The sequence below is a fragment of the Anneissia japonica genome, unplaced genomic scaffold (assembly GCF_011630105.1).
Source record: "Anneissia japonica isolate Jap-2015-1 unplaced genomic scaffold, ASM1163010v1 scaffold904_len716149_cov161, whole genome shotgun sequence".
NCBI classification, from domain to species: Eukaryota; Metazoa; Echinodermata; class Crinoidea; order Comatulida; family Comatulidae; genus Anneissia; species Anneissia japonica.
The window spans coordinates 106,672-127,175 of NW_022683714.1; the positions used below are offsets into that span (position 1 = coordinate 106,672).

Consider the following 20,504-nt stretch of genomic DNA (forward strand, 5'->3'; position numbering starts at 1 on the left):
GACTGAACTCTGCAGAAAATCCACATCGAACTTCGCATCGCGATGTAAAACAAAATGTCGGAAAACTTTTCTTTGACGCATGCGCATTTGCTTAAATGTCTACACACATACGCACACACATACTACACACAATAAAAAACAAAAGAAATGTGAAAGTGATTACAATAGTTCCTATTGCATTACATGCATAGGAACTAAAAAGTATAATACATACTCCAAGTATTGAAATACACGCCATCGTGTTGGGATTCAATATTTCGACATTAATTATGTCATCATCAGGAATGAATATTATTTGAAAGAATTGAATATCAATTGTTCTTTTCTTTGGCTAAAACCAAACGCGTTTTGCTCATTTTCTCAAAATCTGGATTTTGCAGATAATGCCATTTTCCAAATCAGGGCAGAATACCCCCTTACCCGGAAAATGTTTCTGGGTATCAAATCACAGGTGTGGTTCACAGGGGTGCACAGTGGGGTTAAGTGGCTTTATTATTATTATTATTATTGTTATTGTTGTTATTATTATTATTATTATTATTATTGTTATTGTTATTATTATTATTATCATCATCATCATCCTCATCATCATCATTCCTGATGATGACATAATTAATGTCGAAATATTGAATCCCAACACGATGGCGTGTATTTCAATACTTGGAGTATGTATTATACTTTCTTATCTGAGATTAATCAGTGGACCTTTCGGTTTTTGGATAACAGTAAAACTTGTCATAAAATATAGATAACTTTTCAATTTACCTCCAAATTTACCTTACATATACCACCAGAAGCCCACCCTCAACACCGCCCAAACAAATAATCCGGAAAAAGGCATTATCTGTATTTTGACCCCCCTCCCCAAAATTTAAAAAAAAAAATCAGTAGAAAGTATATGACAATTTTTTTTATTAGTATAGCTTTTAAAAATATATTTGAAAGAATTGAATATCAATTGTTCTTTTCTTTGGCTAAAACCAAACGCGTTTTGCTCATTTTTTCAAAATCTGGATTTTGCAGATAATGCTATTTTCCAAATCAGGGCAGAATACCCCCTTACCCGGAAAATGTTTCTGGGTATCAAATCACAGGTGTGGTTCACAGGGGTGCACAGCGGGGTTAATTAATCATTATCATTATTACATTAGATTAGATTAGGAGGGAAGCACTGAAAACACCAATATTCAAATCTACTCCAAAGTGATGTGTTTCGCATCACGGAAACATGAATTACAAACCATAAGCCACAATGTCTTAAACATAAGGAGCTTGCGACAATGGAGATCGCCTATTTGATATGATACGCCAAATCAACAAAGAATAAATACATTATTATCAGACTGAAATAGAAACTCCAGTTCGATTTCATTATCTAGCAAAGGCATTTTGATTTCATGGCCTGAGTCAAAGGATATAGTCCTAGGCCTAAGTTTTTTTTAAAGTTCAGTATCTGTCTCCCCACCCTACGAAGTGGCAATGAGAGGTATTATAAATTTGATACGTGAAAGTGCGTGTATTTGTTTACAGGAGATCAACACTTCTAAGCAGTTCACACACAATTTTATATAAATCTTGATAATTACTACCGTATGTGTATTGTATGCTCACCAGTACCATGTACTGGGTCTTGATCATCGTAATCAATGTTATTTTCATTAGGTATCATTATTATGTTGGAATGGGTCGGTGTGGGGGGTGTAGGGTGGGGTGTATGTATGTGTGTGTGTCACCTTGGAGTTTTCGTGTGTTTGTGTGTCCAAAATATCTGAAAAACGGCTTCAAAGATCTAAATAAATTTTACAGGGATTATTATGACCCAATGAAGAATGATTAAATTTTAATGACGGTCCAGAGTAGAGTGTAGATATGAGGACCATTTCAATGAAAACATCCTAGATCATATATTTCAAAAACTAATCAACTCATCTGAATAAAACTTTTGTGAAAGTTTAAACAATTTATAAGAAATAAATTATCAAAGTTTGGTGACGACACAAATTCGGGTGTGATTTGGTCACTGACCTAAATCTCTCTAAAATAGATCATGGATCAAAATTATCAATGAAAATTTCTTATTTTTTTTTTTTTATTTTGGGGACAATGAGACGTAGGGTACGAATATGAGGATCAGTTAAGATTATGGTTACCATATACCGTAGGCATAGGATATATAATGAATATTGAAATTAGTGAAGATACAGTAAAGTACAGCGTTTTATATGTACTAATTCACTTTTTTATGGAATTGATTGGGAATATCGTTAATGCATCTTTATAGGCCTATTTAAACAAGTGACGCTGAAAATTTAAAATGATTGTTTGCGTAATATTTCCGTATCAACACTGATACTTAGCATGTACTTTTTTGTCAATAATACGAGTAAAACGTTCCAGTGTGTTTAACAAGTGAAGTAGCGAATGGCAGGTATACAGTTAATACGATATAAAGTGTTTCTGGTTGGCCGGGTTGCGCGCGGTCGGGTTAGCATATTTAGTGGTTAGAAAATTAGGTGGCTTGTCGCAAAGTAGGCCTACAGTAAATTTTAGGCAAGGCATTTCGAGTTACAAAATTTGCCCATTTGAAAAAAAGAGTCCCCAAACAGCCAGACTAAAATTGAAAATAGTGCCCCTTTTATGAAATAAAAAGTGTTTGGGCGAGTTACTGGTGTTTTTGAAAAGGAGCAGACCGAAGTGAGTTGGGGTGGTAGTGGTGATGGTTAAGTAAATTGTTAATGTAATTTATTATTATTGTTATTATTATTGTTTATATCATTATTACTTTTTAATTATTATTGTTAATAAGTTTACAATATTCATTATTATTACTTATTATAATTAATTATTATTATTATTAGTTATTATTATTACAAACATAATTGTAGAAAAAACATGAAATTGTTCCTCCTGTGGATCTCCATCCTCTGCATATGTTTACTATGTTACTGTACGTTGGAGTAGAGGAAATAAATATATTAATAGTATTACTGTTCTTATCCTAATTGTCATCGTAATTTTTATGACCATTTCCTAGACACGTGGCCCCAAATCACTAAGAATGAATAATAAAACGCATTGACTCTTTCACATACATTAATTATTTGTAAAACTTTGTAAACAGCAAGAACTATAAACTTGCTAAATCTGTGTTGTACAAAGACTTACAATATCGAAAGAAATGTGTTGTGCGGACAAGTACTTCATAGCCAACAAGCTATTGTTAGTAAAGTTTAACGTACTTCGAAAATAGGTCTATTCAATATATTCAACAATGAGAAGTTCGGTAAAATATAATGCAAACGAGAATGTCTGTAATTCCCAGCATATTTGTTAAACTGTATTCCACGTTTTATTCAATATTTTTTCAGAGAAGTATTTGGTTTACTGATTCAGTCAAGTCACGCACAGCTATGATTATTGACAGCAAGAAATATAACCTTATAAGGTGTTATTATAAAGGTTGAATATAAAAGAGTGGTTCGTGCCACTGAGAACATAAGTTATCTGTAGGCACACACGATATTAAAATAATATCAAAGTACTTCGATCCGATTCAACAAAATATCCGAAATTTCAAAGGTTAGACTAGATCATTGGTAACAAAATAAATTGTATGGAAAGGGAACGACAGATTGTTTGGTAAGTAAGGACAGTATACACGTTAAATAACGCAGTACACTTTTGGGGAAATCCCAATCTTGCAAAATGCGATTTCCCCATTTCAGGAAATACGCCACTAGTATTGTTACACAGTACATAAAAAAATTGAGTCGTTGTATTCTTCTTTCAATAAATCGATGAACCCCAAATAAAACGGGGGTCGGGGTTTTCCTCGGGGAAAATGTTGGTTCTTAGATGGCGAGAAATGAGTTTTCAGTTTCATGACTTCTGAAGTGTCTTTTAATCAAAATTCAAGGTTTTCCCCTTTTGTAAACGGCCAGGTAATTTTTTCTCGTTCTTATTACAGTAAATAGGCCTAATGTTTAATGCATTGGTGAAAATGAATGAAGCTTAGATTACCTAGGAAGGGCCAAGAAAGTCATGTGGTTTATAACAAAGAAATAGATTTAATACCAATAATTTCAAGAGGTCACGAGCCACACGCGCTTATATCCATATCCGTTGCGAGGTTTTTTTTTTAACAATGTGGCGCCAGCGAGAATCCTACATCCGCCCCAGAGGGCAGGCCCCTTTGGGGCGGATGCAGGATTTGGTGGTAGGGGGTAAGAGCAAGGGCTCAGATCTGATTTAAAAGGTGAGAGGACATTTCATGGATATAGTATATTTAGAAGGCCGGAAATGACACTTTTATATAGTAAAATTTATCATCATCACATTACCATTAGTCAAAATTTACCACCAACAAATTCTCATGATCTTTTATTTTCGGCAACCTCGGACCTAATTAATAAGTGTGATTATACCATAGACAATAAAACTTAAAAACATTGTCCTTGATGTACTGTTTTTACTTTACCTACTTCAAAACCGCGAGTTCACAACCCAAACATGGTGGGGCTGAGGTGCAAAAAAAAAATTTAGGAAATAGTAGCACCATTAGATGGCCGGAAATGACACGTTTATATAGTAAAATTCATCATCATCACATCACCATTATAGTCTAAATATGAAGCTCCAGCAAATTTCTTATGATCTTTTATCAGCACCAGCAACCACATAGATCTAATTAATGAGTGCTGTGTACCATAGAAAATAAAATTAAGGAAGCACTTACTTTAATGTATTTAATTTACTTTACCTACTTCAAAGCCACATTTACCTCAGCTCCACCATGGTTGGGGCATAGGTTAAAAAAATTGAGAAAATAGTCATTTAGATGGCCAAAAATGACACTGTTAAAATTCATCATCACCTCACCATTATAGTCAAAATGAGCGCCAACAAGTTCTCATGATATTTTATCAGCTATTTCAGCAACCATTAAAGATCTAATTAATATTTGATGTACAGTGTTATAGAAAATAAAACTTAAAAACATTGTCTTCGATGTATTTACTTTATCTACTTCAAAACCGCGAGTCCAAAACCACCTCAGGCCCACGGTTGGGGCTGAGGTAGTAAAATTTGGGGAAATAGTAACTCTAGATTGCCGGATATGACATTCTTAAATAGTAAAATGCATCATCGTCGCTCAAATTAATCGCTGTTGATGTACCATAGAAAATAAATGTAATTCAGATGTTTGTGGGCAGAAATGTATTGGTATGTCATGCTATAAAATAGAATATGTACTCTGGCTGTACAGCGCTCTTTCTTTAAAAATGGGTCATTTGTGCAGGTTATTTTAACAATCTTCGGGCATCTTCTTGACTTACGAAATTGCACTGCGGACGAAAGGTAAAGGGGGCCACCCCCTTAACAATACGTGGGAGACGTGTCAGCTGGCCCCATGATTTGCAACCATGGGTGCATGGAGTCCACACCACCTCAGCCCCAACATGTTTGGGGCCTATGTGTGAACATTTTGAGATTACGGACCGGCCTCTGGGTGCCAGTGCACTCGCAACCTTAAAAATCTTAGCAATAATTCATGTCAACAATGATGCAATTATATTTCTTAATACAATTTATGTGGGTGCGATGCGATCGCACCGTTTCACCACTGCATTTTCCCCTGCCCTTCTAAAATCGATTAAATAAGTTTCTGAAACCCCTACATTGTCAATTTTTTCAGGAAGCTTAGCCCGTGGACCACTTTCGAAAGATCTTTAGTGCCCGACCACGCCCACTTTGCTCTCGTTGGATACATGGTCCCCTCCCTGTCGGGCAAATCGGGGAGCTCCCACTGTTTCGCAACCCACTGTTTCGCAACCCACTGAGCACATTTATCTGGAGGTTGTGAGTTCGATTCTACCCGATTTACTTGCAACATTTTTTCCCGAAATATGTTTGTACTGTGCTGAGTATACTGCAGAAGAGTATGCGAGATTGGCACAAGATAATTTACTAAGTTATATTTCATTTAAAGCTTAAACGTACGACGCATCTCGACGTAATAGGGAGTTTTCGATGCACAACGTTAACCTTAACTTTAACGGATGATGTCATAATTTATTCATCTTGCGTTGCAAAGTATGTTAATTTCAGGATTTTACGTGCTCGACAACATTAGTTACGGGTTTGCGCATGCGTATTTCGATTTGTTTACAAAAGGGGCGGAGCTATCGCGCTGCATGTTCGGTAATAACGTTAAAGTTAACGTCGTGCATCGAAAACTCCCTAATATATCGTCAGGGACAATCTTCGGGTCATGAAAATAGTAAATGTTTAATATTCTACAATGTGAATGTACCCATGGCGACAACAAGTTTAAATGTGTCAGGCTGCAACGTATGACGCTTTCTGAATTGGGCTTTGAACATTATGAAACTAAAGACGCATTGAAACTTAAACTCAATGCCAGAGGAAACAGTAGTTTGAATTACTTAATTTTTGTATTTTATTAAATAATTAGTTATCAATTGAAAATTAAGTAAGAATTGCTGAATATTTGATAATACGAGTCGTAAAATTTTGGTAAATTTGAAATTGTTTATTAAAAAAATGTTTTCTTCGCGATGACATCACAAATGGTGTATGATATATATTGTATATATATTAATTTGAACTTTAATATAATACAAGTAATGATATTTCTTAAATTTCATAATCAATATAAAAAAACGTATATACATCTTATATACATGAGAAAGTATAATACATACTCCTAGTATTGAAGTGCACGCCATTATTTTAGGATGCAATATTTCGACATTAATTATGTAATTATTAGGATTTCAATACTTGAAGTATTATACTTTCTTATCCGAGATTAATCAGTGGACCTTTCGGTTTTTAAACATATATTATCAAAAGAAAAAGTTAACATTATAGTCAGGAGGCATTTGTCATTTTTTGGCCTTACTTCAATTAATTAGCCAAGTCTGATTTTTCACTTTTATGTGATCAATGACACCACAACAAACAATTTTCAGCTTATTGTCCAATTTGTAGATGCGTTTTTCACTCGTTGGGGGCGCTTTAAAAAAATGGCGGTTTGTGATATTGGTGCTTATATCTCGGCAACCACTGATGGTAGAAGCTTCTAAATGGTCTCAAAATGTTCACAATTTATATATTACTATTTGCGCTAATAGAATATTTTGCTGAAAAATGGCCGGAAATGCCATTTCTGGCAATTTGACCTTTGACCTTGTATGCTCATATCTCTGTAAATACTAGTCGTACAGACTTGAAATTAATTTCAAATTGTTCGCAATATGTATATTTATATTTACTTTAATGAACATGTTTGTTCAGAAATGCCAGGAAATGTCATAGTTGACCTTTGAAAATAATGAGTTTGCGTTTGTATATTCTATAACAGATAGATACTGTTTCAATTTTAAATAAATACTTTATTTCTATACGATTTATCGGAGGTCCAATGGTTATATTGTTTTATATCAGATCCAATGGTAATACTAAGTTTTGATATAAATTAAGGCCACTCATTGTCCACATACAAAATAAAGGTTTGTGATTGGCTGAAAGTATATGCAGACTAGAATACAGGACATTTTCTCATGGTAAGTGTTTGTACTTCGAATACCACTTTTATTGGCAAATAATAATGATAATTACTAGTATAAATGGACTTTGTTCAATAATGTACCTATGGTGATATAACTATAGTTTAGATAGTCATTTAATTACCAATATGAACATGCTGTGCCATTTACATCAATAGACCCTGACCATGCAATTGAACAAGAGCATAAAAAAATGAAAGTAAAAGGTGGTTTTGTTGGTATAACAGGCAATAAACATGCTCTTGAGAAATATTTCATCATAGCTCCTTCATTAAGCAGAGCCGTCAGTGAGTTCAAAGAGTATTCTGGTATTAAATGCAGGCAACCATCTTCACTTCATCATGAGTTGAAAGGAAATAAATGTTTAAAGATGATGGAAAATGCTGCCAGGCTTGTTGATGTCCTTGCCAAGGAAGGTAATCCATTTCAACAAACGGACATGTTCAATCTAGTGACGTTTGTTGTAACCTCAAATGAAGTGGGTCAAACAATTGCAACTCGCGACAAATTAGGAAAAGATGCATTTGATAAATTTGTGTCAACACGAATGGTTGAACAAACCGTACACTTTTGGGACCCTCAAAAGAAAAACAACTTCTCCTACTTCAAGGATGTCGGAGCAGTGGCAAAAACTAAAATTAAAGGTCAATTAGTTTCTATAAAACAAGAGAGGAAGCTGCTATCTAGATTGTTGGTTGTGGCAAAGAGCAGACCAGAATTTGCGCTTAAAGATGTCATAGGAACATACGAGTTCAACTGCATGACACCGTCAAATTTTCATCCTGACGGAGGAATGATAATGCTTTTTGGGAAATCAAAGGTACTGCAGTCAATCATGAACCTTGCTCTACCGGATAATATTACCAAACCTGCACAAAACGACAATACAACAAAAATATCAATCTTAATTATTGATGGGATGTGTATCGTCAATATGGTAAAGAATGTATCTGATAATCTGAGTGTGTTAACATGATCGTTGGTATGAGTAAATCATATGATGAAATTTGTGTTGTTTTTGACCAGTACCTACCAGGCTCTCTAAAAGAAATTACACGAAATAAGAGAACAAAGAAAACGACTACCATTCAATACCACGTAAATGACAACACAGAGATCAAAAACATTAAGACATTTTTATCACACATAGAGACCAAAGCTGAACTGACAAAATATTTATCAGAGAAGTTACTTAATCGTTTCAAGGACAACACCAAGAGAGTTCTAGTAATGTATCACACTACCATAAAGGCTAATTGCGATTTGTCAGAAATTACCACGATGCCAGAGATGAAATCAGGACATCATACTTTAGAGGAAGATGACCAAATGGTTTTGCTAAATACCTTTATTGTATGAAGAAAAACCAGAACGCCATTGTTGACATATTTTCCGTGGATACAGATGTATTTATTCTTTTGACGGGAAGCTATCCTATCCTTTTGTAGGAAACGAGGTGAAAGGATATCTATCTGGGAATGCTATTACAATGGAAAACAAATATCAGCAGCATTGATTGGATGGTACACATTCAAAGGTACAGATAACACCGGGACATTTGCTGGAAAAGGAGTAGTAGCACATTTCAAAGCGCTTATGCGATGTGACGACGAAATACTAGATGCATTTGCTGTATATGGACTGAGCTGTGAAATACCAGATTGGATATTCAGGCAAATGGAAAGGTATGTGTGCCTTCTTTACAGCACCGCAAAGATCAAGGCAGATAATGTGAAAGACCTGAGATGGATGTTATTTGCACAGAAAGGTAAAGGACAGTAATTACCTCCAAACATGGGAACTCTTAGACCACACGTGGAAAGGGCATACTATATGGCCCTGGTATGGAAGTCGTCATGTAAATCAAATCCGTCTATTCCATCAGCAACAGGATACTCATGGAAACTAGAAGATGGTAATTTAAAGCCCGTGTTCTGCAAAAATCCACAAAACCAGCACCAGAGGCTCTTCTAGAAATGCATAAATGGTTCATTTTCAACCAATCTTTGTGGGTGTAAGAAGAACAATTTTCTCTGTACTGATGCATGTGAATGTGGTGATAGATGTGAAAATACTGTACAAAGGACTTTACAACAGAACTAGTAGACATGGCCGGGGGCTGATTCATGGGGAAAAAATCGTATGCAACTACTATTTTTTTAAATATATTTTTATGTATGTATACACTCATAAGGCCTATTTACTGTAAAAGCAATGGGAAAAATTACCTGACCGTTTTTAAGAGGGGAAAACCTTCAATTTTGAAGAACTTAAAAGTAATTAAGACATCTTAGAAGTTGGAAAAGCTCATTTCCCGCCATCTAGGAATCAAAATGTTCACGGGGGAGAACCCCTCCCCCCTTTTTTTTTCTTGGGGCTTATCGATTCATTGAAAAAAGAATACGTAGGCCTACTGCAACTACTCATTTTTTTATGTATGTTTACACACATATCAGGCCTATTTATAAGAATGAGAAAATTTACCTGACCGTTTTCAAGAGGGGGAAAACCTTGATTTTTGAAGAACAAAGTCATTCGACACCTAGCTCAAAAGCCGAGAAAAGTCATTTCCCGCCATCTAGTAATTTTCCCGAGGGAGGACCCCGGACCCCCTAGATTTGATTCCAGATCTGCATGATTTTATATTCCCATTCATCTTATAAGTGGGCCCCCCCACCCACTTTCAAAAACGTTCCGCCGGCCCTGGTAGATGATATTGAAGAACTTTATTAACTGGATTGGTAAATGGCAACCTGATCATAAGATTGTTGGTCATACTACTTTTTATAACTTTTAAACAATATTTCCTACCGAAGAAATTATTAATATAAATGTTATAACACTTTTATGACCAAAATACCTTATCTAAGTAAAGTCAGTAAAGGATATACCCTAACCGGAACGCATTTTGTACTGTCTCTTATACACATCTAGATGTGTATAAGAGACAGCTATAATACAGTACAGTAGGTGTACCTATCTGATTGGGGAAATTGTTTGTGGGGTCGCTTTCATCTACTTTCCAGTACAGTACTGCCATACAATTTGTGAACATTTTGAGACCATTTAGAAGCTTCTACCATCAGTGGTTGCCGAGATATAGGCACCAATATTACAAACCGCCATTTTTGTTAAAGCGCCCCCAACGAGTGAAAAACGCATCTACAAATTGGACAATAAGCTGAAAATTGTTCCTTGTGGTGTCATTGAACAAATAAAAGTGAAAAATCAGACTTGGCTAAATAATTGAAGTAAAATACAAATGCTTCCTGACTATTAATGTTTTTATGTATATTGTGTATCTATGGTCCTGAATGACAGCATCAAAAGTAGGTAGTTTTGATGATTGAAAGGCGAGCAAAATATAATTTCTTAATTAAAAAGTGTCCTAACGTGTTAGGCCTACTGTGGTGTATGTAACCATGGTAATATATATTCTGGTGTTATTTTTTATTGCACTGTTATCTTTAAAATGTTCCTTTACACCTTTACTTCAATTTTCCATATCTTTCATGGTAGTATAACTCAATTTCTTTATATTTATTCGTTCAACTTTGTTCAGTGCTTCACTAATTGATTTGAGATGATTTACTTCAGCTTCCTGTCTACTTCGCAACTGTACCAATATTTCAATACAGGCGTCTACAATTGGTGGTGAAAAGTCTGACTCAATTCGATTTATTTCATGTTTCTCCATACCAAAGTAGAAGCCGAAATTTGTCAAATCTTTGCCATCAAGTTTGTTAGCGATAAACACCATGTCAATATCAACTAAGCAACCTGTGATAGAACACATAAATTTCCAATAACAATACTGTATAAACAAATCCTTTTAGGAAATGCGTGCTGTATTATTTAAACAGATATTCATAAAATAAACAGCAAATCTTAATCATCAAAATATTTTCCAAATTAAAAATCGTAAAGATACTAAGTGAAAAATAGTGGTCTAATGGTTATGACACCAGGAGGTCTTAGATTCGATTCCCACCCGAATTACTTGCAAAAATTTTCCTCACAAGTATTTCGGGACGCACTAAAATGAACAATGAGTTCTCACCTATATAACAGGGGTCACGTTTGTAGATCATATCAGTTCGAAGAGTCAAGTGATTATGTAAAGTGACTAAAAACCGACCCAGACAGCGTCGGCCGACGCAGCCCGACCCGATTTATCGTCGAGGACAGTCTTCAGGTGTCGTGAGAAATATTAAACATGTTTAATATTCTACGACGCGACTGCACCCGACGCACACCGTCGGGTCTGCATTTAACTCACACAGACCCTGAGTCTGAGTTGGCCTTTAGAGGTCTAGGAGAATAGTCTAAAATATATTTATTTGTATAAAAGGGCATACAACAAGCAATGTTTCTCAGGATGTGCGAAAATGTAATACATTTGTAGAATAGCAGTAGTTTTTTTTAAATAGATTTTTACTACTGTACCTTGCATTGGTGTTGGAATTTCAGGCAGATTTACATGAGTTGGTGCAACTTATGACTAATCACTGTAGCCATGCCTTTCACACACACTTTGTGCAAGTCCAACAAGCTTCACACTTTCAAGCAAAACAAAGTATAAAATTATTTTATCATGAAATAAGTTCAATGTAAACACTGTTTGTAGCTGGCTGTCGTGTTGCCGCTGTGCAAAATTTCACCCACTTTAAATTTCTGACCACTATGCACAATTCTTGCAAGTATCTTATTGAGAATGTGTTATTATATTATGTATAGAGTTCAATTTTTCAAATTTTAGTTTACATTTTAAAATTTGACCTATTTTTATATTTTTTCTCTCGTGTTACCTGTGCAATTCGGAATTGGCCAGTATCAGTGGTGCCTTGATTATTCACCTGTTGGCCTTTTTTTGGAACCGGCATCATCTCAATGTAATTGTATTGTATATTTGCCAGTGTGGGGTAGTAGGCCTATATAAATACATTATTAAAATAAATAAACAGTATTTACCTTGTTTTAACATGTTAGCTTTGTCTGTGTGCTGCCGGTCGTGGGAAAAAAGTCTGTTTTTCATTTTTCTAGCCCTTGTGCCTATACGAGCAACAAAACCTCTCTGACAGTGCTGGACTGGAAAAATAATTGTATTCAAATATTATTAATATTTATTACTATTATACTGCTCATGAAGGGAATGGTGAAATCTATTGCCCCAAGGTGATGTGGACACATATCTTACAGTCTCCACACATCACCGAGGGGCTGGATGTCACCATTCCAGGAATCTAGAGTAGTCAATATTTGTTTATATACCTCATACATAGATTCTACGAGACCTAAAAAAGTAAGGAAAATACTACACACCAAGCAGGCCGTCTAATATAATAATTATACATTATATTATCTATTATAATAATATATTGAGTGTATCAATCCAATACTACTTCTTATTTTTTTTTTACTATTATTATTAACATTGTTTTACAGGGATAATTGAAGAGCTATTTTTTTGTGTTTTTGAAAACAAATCGGTCAAAATCTGTTTTTTTTTTTTTAAACAGATATAGGTTTATTTGTTTTGTTAGTAAGCCGTAACACGAAGTGTCTCCAACATCGACTGTAGGACATATACTGTCTGTCTCTTATACACATCTAGATGTGTATAAGAGACAGATATAACAGGGGTCACGTTTGTAGATCAGATCAGTTCGAAGGGTCAAGTGATTATGCAAAGTGACTAAAGGCCAACCCAGACAGCGTCGGCCGACGCAGCCCGACCCGATTTATCGTCGGGGACAGTCTTCAGCTGTCGTAAGAAATATTAAACATGTTTAATATTCTACGACGGGACTGCACCCGATGCACACCGTCGGGTCTGCGTTTAACTCACACAGACCCTGAGTTTGAGTTGGCCGTTAGAGGTCTAGGAGAATAGTCTAAAATATATTTATTTGTATAAAAGGGCATACAAAAAGCAATGTTTCTCAGGATTTGCGAAAATGTAATACATTTGTAGAATAGCAGTAGTTTTTTTAAATAGATTTTTACTACTGTACCTTGCATTGGTGTTGGAATTTCAGGCAGATTTATATGAGTTGTTGCAACTTATGACTCGTCACTGTAGCCATGCCTTTCACGTACACTTTGTGCAAGTCCAACAAGCTTCTGTTGCCTCAAAGTGTTCACCATGATTGGTATTTGTTGGCTCTTTGATTGGTCATTCCTCCAAGTAACCAACAATTCCATGATGCAGTCTTCGACCATTCTGTAGTTTTTTATTGATTGACGAAGAATACAACGCTATATTCCCAATGTCAAATTTTTCAACAATTTCATAAATCAGTATGGAAAAAAGGCCAGAAGACAGAAACCTAAGACAGAGTTTTCAACCATTATCCATGATCTGTGGTGTAACACCTATGCGCTCTCGTGCGGTGGTCTGCAGGGCCACCCATTCCTAGGGGCACCTTTGGTATCCCTACCCATGGTCCAGTAGCGCCCTCGCTGTATTGTACCCAGGGCCAAAAAGGGGTTTGTTGATACATAACAGCACAATATGTCTCCGACCTCGACTGTAAGACATATACCATTTGGAGTGTGGTGCCCAGCCGGCAGGACCCCCTACATTTGTCAAACTTTTAAAAAATTGGAGATAAAATATTAGACTATTAAAATAGTATGAATGAGTGCCATTTCCGGGCATCTAGGTGTACCATAATCACAACTCTCAGTCTCCCAGTTGCAAGGATAGGAGGGAGTCTAAGGGAAGGGGAGCATAGCTCCCGTGGGCAGAAGGTCAACAATTTTGTCGAGGAACACTGCTTTGAAAAAGTATTTTTACCATCTGAGAGTGCTATTTCCAAGCGTCTAAAGGTGCCTTAAAACTTCTCACCTCAGCCCCAACCATGGAACACTATGGCATTCCCCCACCCCCACCACCTTCAGAACTGACGATCAGCAATTTTACTTTTCTATATTTTTGCAGGTTTTTTTTTTTTTTTACCGCTTCCTTCAACCATTTATTTGGTTTTTTCTTTTCTGTTGACCTGCAAAGTGCATAGACACGAATGCTATATCTGGTATACAATTGCACAATTTACCTTGCTGTTGCACGTCATCTTCAAATAGTCGGCGGTAGCGCGTCATTTCCATTCCATTGCTTCCACATGGCAATATGCAAATGAGCATTCCTACAATCGCAAGCAATGTACCTTGTTAATTCCACGCCCCTTGCACCGCTCTGACAAAATATCTTTAGTTCTGTTTCGAGGAATATCAACACCTGTAGCAAATAGAAAACTGATCGTAACTCTATTGATGTTAATGACATGATTAATTCATTTAAAAAAACCGATTTCTTAAGTGTTTCAAGTCATTGAAGGCAGTACCTTCGTACATACTATCGGCGATGGTTCATCTTCCTTGGTAAGCTGAGGGGCATTGAAGATTTTTCGTCTGATGATTGTTGTCTGCAAAACGAACATAGGCCTCTGTCATAAGCAATTTTCAATAATGTATTAGACATAATATTTGATACTCAAGTGCTTTTGGTTCTGTTTTTGTATGGGGGTGTGTGTGTTTTATGTGCTTGATGTTCCAATAGTAAAATGGTATTCCTTTTATATACAGGATTTAATTTTTATTTTTAATAATGATGATGGTGTTGTTTCAGTGGCGTCGAGAGGGGGGGTCAGGGGGTCACTGCCCCGGGTCTACTGGGGGTCCGGACCAAGATGAAAAATTTTCGGGGTAAGAACAAAATCTCCATAGGGCCCGAGCCCAAGCCAGGATGAAAACTTTTGTTTTCAGAACAAACTCTTAGGAGGAGACTTAATTTGGGGAGCGGCCGAGTGGGGGTCCCAAGTGAAAAGGGGGGGGGGCCTATGTGAGGTGTTGCCCCGGGGCCCTTACTGGCTCTCGACACCACTGTTGTTTATTAAGGTAATGACGATAATGATGGCGGTGGGATTGGTACAAATGAAGACGATGATGATGATGATAATAATAATGATGGATGATGATGATAATGATGGTGTAAAAGTTGCAATTAAGATATGTAGAAGCCTTTATACTAAGAGACAGATGACAGTTCAACAGAATTTCAAGAAATATATAATAAAAACTACAGTAATACTAACATTATTTAAATTATGATTAATGTATCGATTACCTGTATTGCATTTCTATTGTTTAAAAAAAAATTAGACATGGCAAATTTCGAATATAACATTCCATAATCTACCATTATAAATAAACTTAAATTGCACTAATTACCTTAAACATAATGTCCTTTAAGGCGTCGTCATCAGGAAAGTAGAGAATCTCGCCAAGGTCGTATAAATACTCAAGCAGCACCATTTGGGCATCTATTTGGACCCCACAACGCTCAACTAAAGCGATCACTTGATGAAGAAAAAGCTTGCACCGATTAACACCAAGTTTAATGGTTTCAAACGTGTGTAGAAGACTATAAATACAAATGACAGAGGTTAAAGCAATGGAAATAACAGCTGAAATTCCTTTTATGCAGAAAAAAATTCCTGGATTTTTCAGGATGTTTGGGAGTATGATTTAGAGTTTAAAATTAAAGAATGTTGAATAGATGCTTTACCTCTTTGGTTGGTAAATAGATATGTTCCACTTTCAACTTCTGGATTTCTTGTTGAACAAGCAGCCATTTCAAAGGTAGTTTCCTAACCATCCTCTTTGCAAACTTTAAAATCTGGTTCATAATGTTAAAAGCATTGCTCCTTGCGAACGGTAAGCTGTTCTCAATAGCAAAGAAACTTGACATCATTGTTTCACAAGGTTTCCCTTCCAATGCTTTCCGAATTTTATTGTCATCAGACATAAATGTGAAAATGTATTGACAACAAGATCAACTACGTCCACTGCAGCAACGAAAGCAATGTAAAAAGCAAGATAATGATGGCAATGTGTAAGTGGTCATGTTCATTGATTTTCAGTGGATTGGATTAGATTTATTCGGTGTAAACACCAAGGATAGCCTATGAAGACTTGTCCGCTTATGAAACTTGTATTTCAGCCCTCTAGCTGAAACACAAGGAGAAGCAGCGATGGGAATTGAACCGGGACCTACAGATCTTGACGGTTCAGCGCACACACAGTGGCTACCACCAGATTAGCCAACAGAGCTAATCAGTGGTCACCCTATTATCCACCATCGTTAAAATGGCCAATCAAATAAAGTATTTTCTTCTTAGATATGCAGGGCCGGCGGAACGTTTTTCAAAGTGGGGGGGCCCCACTTATAAGCAGGCGTGTAACAGGGGTCTTGGGTGATACCCCCCCCCCACACCCACCATATAGAAAACAATACACATAGGGCTTATTTTATTATTAATATAGGCCACACACGTGTGTTTGAAACTAAATATAAGCATTTTCATCGTGGTTAGTATTTATTACAATCATAGGCTCATAGGCCTATTCTTTCACCATCATTACACATTGAGGCCCTTCTTTTAGGTAAAACGATCTATCTTAAATTTTCTTTCTCAAGTTTGGGACTATTATGTTTTTAAATAACTTAGAAGGCAAAGGAGGACAAGCACAAGCTTTAACCATAACAAAAGCGCGCGAAGCGCGCGAAAAATTTTTTTTTGTTTTTAATTATAATTTCGTCGGAATTGATCAAAACTCCCTAAATGTGCAATTTTTAGAGGAAATTGGCCTACCTCAACAAGAAATGCTCTTATGTTATATATGGTCACACTCGTTTTTTTAAACAGAATATAAGCATTTTCCTTATGGCTTTATTTATTACAAACATATTCTTTCAAAATAATTACACATTGAGGCCCTTCTTTTAGGTAAAATGATCTATCTTAAATTTTCTTTCTCAAGTTTGGGACTATGTGTTATAACTTAGAAGGCAAAGGAGAACAAGCACAAGCTTTAACATTAAAAAATGCGCGCGAAGCGCGCAAAAAATTTTTGTTTTTTAAAGTCTAATTTCGTCGGAATTGATCAAAACTTCCTAAAATGTGCAATTTTTAGAGGAAATTGGCCTACCTCAACACGAAATGCTTTTATGTTATATATGGCCACACTCGTTTTTTTAAACTGAATATAAGCATTTTCCTTATAGCTTTATTTATTACAAACATATTCTTTCAACATCATTACAGATTGAGGCCCTTCTTTTAGGTAAAACGATCTATCTTAAATTTTCTTTCTTGAGTTTTGGGACTATGTGTTATAACTTAGAAGGCAAAGGAGAGCAAGCACAAGCTTTAACATTAAAAAATGCGCGCGAAACGCGCGAAAAATTTTTTTGTTCTAAATTCTAATTTCGTCGGAATTGATCAAAACTCCCTAAAATGTGACTCGGTCACATTCTCTTTCCCATCCTTCTCCTCCTTCCCTCCTTTTTTTGCATTTCCGATCATACAAAAATCTCCAGACATATATTTTTGGCCAAAAAGTGGGGGGGCCCGGGCCCCCCGGCCCCCCCGCTTCCGCCGGCCATGATATGGATTGTTAGTGTATAAAACACCCAAAACAAATACTCTTTGTAATAATTCCAAAATTATAATTCTAATGATGACTTTGTGGTAGTGAATGAATTGATCAAATGGTCATTTTAATTAGTAATCATGCTCAAGTAGTTAAAAATCACCTCAAATCACATTATTTTGCGAGTTATCCTCCTCACCTAATCACCGATCCCACTTTACCTTCCCACCACATCAGCTCCCTTTTTCAAGGCCCCCCACCCCCAACACCACTGATGCTAGGGCCTGCTAGTAGGAAAAGTTTGTAGGCCTACTACTATACAGGATCAGATTGCGCATAGCCAAAATACAAATGTATGTTATTTTTAATACCAGCATGGTTGTAGTATCTTCTTTTCAAAATAATTCCTATTCCACTATTTTAACATATTTCAATTCGAATAATAATAATTCAAAGTTTCTTCTATACCGGTTATTATGCATGCAAATTTAATCTAAACTTTAATCATTGAGATTAGGCATGTAGATAGAATACCCGATCGGCAGTGAATGTCCTGATTTGCGAGAAGAAGAGCATGCGCACATACTCTTGGAAGCAGCGCTTCCATTCCAGCGTTAAATTAGCTATTCTGACGCCACCACACGGTTGTCACAATAGCAAATTTAAGTGTTGTAGGGTATCAAAGAGTATATCTGAATTCCATTGACTCACTGAATACGTGATTGGTTGATATTGAAAACCAGCCATGCGGAAATTCTAAGCAGCTGAAAGTATGATGCGATAGGCCCGAATGTGACTTATCCTAGATACCAAAATAGGCCAAACATTGAAAAACTTTGCTTTTCCAATAAACTACAGCAATCCACTTGAAAGAATTAAGGTTTATATAGAAGATTGTGGCTAAGAAATGCTAAATCAAATGCAGAAACTGTACTGCTATATTTTCTTATTTGTTTTAGCCAGGGTATGCACTGCATACCTTCCTTGCCTTGACGGTCCGCCACTGCTCCTGGGCATCCCGAGGTGCAAACATAGCTGGCAGATCAGGCTTTAAACCAGAGCCTTGCAGGCGTCAACGTTCCTTATCCTAGATACCAAAATAGGCCAAACATTGAAAAACTTTGCTTTTCCAATAAACTACAGCAATCCACTCGAAAGAATTAAGGTTTATATAGAAGATTGTGGCTAAGAAATGCTAAATCAAATGCAGAAACTGTACTACTATATTTTCTTATTTGTTTTAGCCAGGGTATGCACTGCATACCTTCCTTGCCTTGACGGTCCGCCACTGCTCCTGGGCATCTCGAGGTGCAAACATAGCTGGGCAGATCAGGCTTTAAAAAAAGTGTTTCATTACATACTGTACAGGGTAATATATGACTGTACTCTCAATTAAGTGCTGCAGTGCTTAGCTGAAAAAAAATCAGGTTTGGTGCAACGCTTATTCAAGCATTTGCGGTATTGTTTATTGCACTATTTTTAGGAGCACACACTGCACCTACCATACCAGACACAATTCCTTGGAGAATGCAAGTTAACGAGGCACGAGCAACAGATAATTTTCAATGACAATCAGCACGCCAGCAGCCTCACTTCATCAAGCCACACCTGGCCTCTCAGTTGGAAGCACCCGGTAAAATTTTACTCATCCGAACGGGCCCAATGTCGGATCAGACTAAGAGTTAATTTGTGTCTGACATTTGATCAAATAAATTGTACATCTGTCAGAGTAGGCTCAAAAGAGGTTCTGCAGAGTAAAGAAAGATGATGATGGAGCGGAGGCCGGCTGTCAAAGAGCTTCTGGCTTTGACTCTGCAATTATTTAAATTCATTTCTCATTTGCTGCATTTGTTGAGATTCAGCGTCTTGTTCATTTTGTAGGAAGGGGCTATATAAATCATATCAATTATTAATCTAATCAACCATCAACAATTAGAACTGAACAACTATTACAAAGATTTAGTTACACTATATATAGTAATATTCACAAACATACATTTATATAGAAATTTATTAGAAAATGGCAATTAATTGGGGGAGGGAGAAATTTAAGCTAATAGTGTAATTATAGTTTTACACACATAATTACTACTACAGTCATAAAAGTAGTGTTAAAGTTCAAAGCAACACAGAATACCTCCTAGCAGACAGCACTGCCACAGTATTTGGGATTTTACTAGATTTAAGCCAAGTGATTTTCAAAACCCAGGTGCTCTATATGTATGTATGAATTATATTGAATAAAAAATTAAAAAAAGGAAAAAAAAGGGTGCTGTATTTTTCACACAGCTGAAGGGTAGATAGTTTGATTTAGTCAACGTACCGTAGAATTCTATGGATATTTCATCCTTGACACTTGTGTTTCCCACATGAACCAGATGTCAATGGCTATGTTCTCACACGGCTGCTAATGGTTAGCAGGATCCGGATCCTGCTAACCGTTAGCTGCTGTGCGTCCATACGAGAAAATCCCGA

The 20,504-nt window shown here is 36.3% G+C and overlaps 1 protein-coding gene across 2 annotated transcripts; it reads right to left on the reverse strand.

Annotated features, from left to right (window-relative positions):
* Positions 1-14,631: 14,631 nt before the first annotated feature.
* Positions 14,632-16,367, reverse strand: LOC117100904. Of its 2 annotated transcripts, XM_033240751.1 has the most exons (4): positions 16,162-16,367; positions 15,825-15,953; positions 14,938-15,019; positions 14,632-14,828 (listed from the first exon to the last, which is right to left on the reverse strand). In XM_033240751.1, exons 1-4 carry the CDS (start codon positions 16,345-16,347, stop codon positions 14,671-14,673), a joined length of 555 nt encoding a protein of 184 aa, XP_033096642.1. In that variant the 5' UTR covers positions 16,348-16,367; the 3' UTR covers positions 14,632-14,670. The 2 variants fall into 2 exon arrangements, 1 of the variants encoding a protein (XP_033096642.1); XR_004444190.1 differs by lacking the exon at positions 14,632-14,828 and having other exon boundaries at positions 14,937-15,019; positions 15,825-16,017.
* Between the last annotated feature and the right edge of the window lie 4,137 nt (positions 16,368-20,504).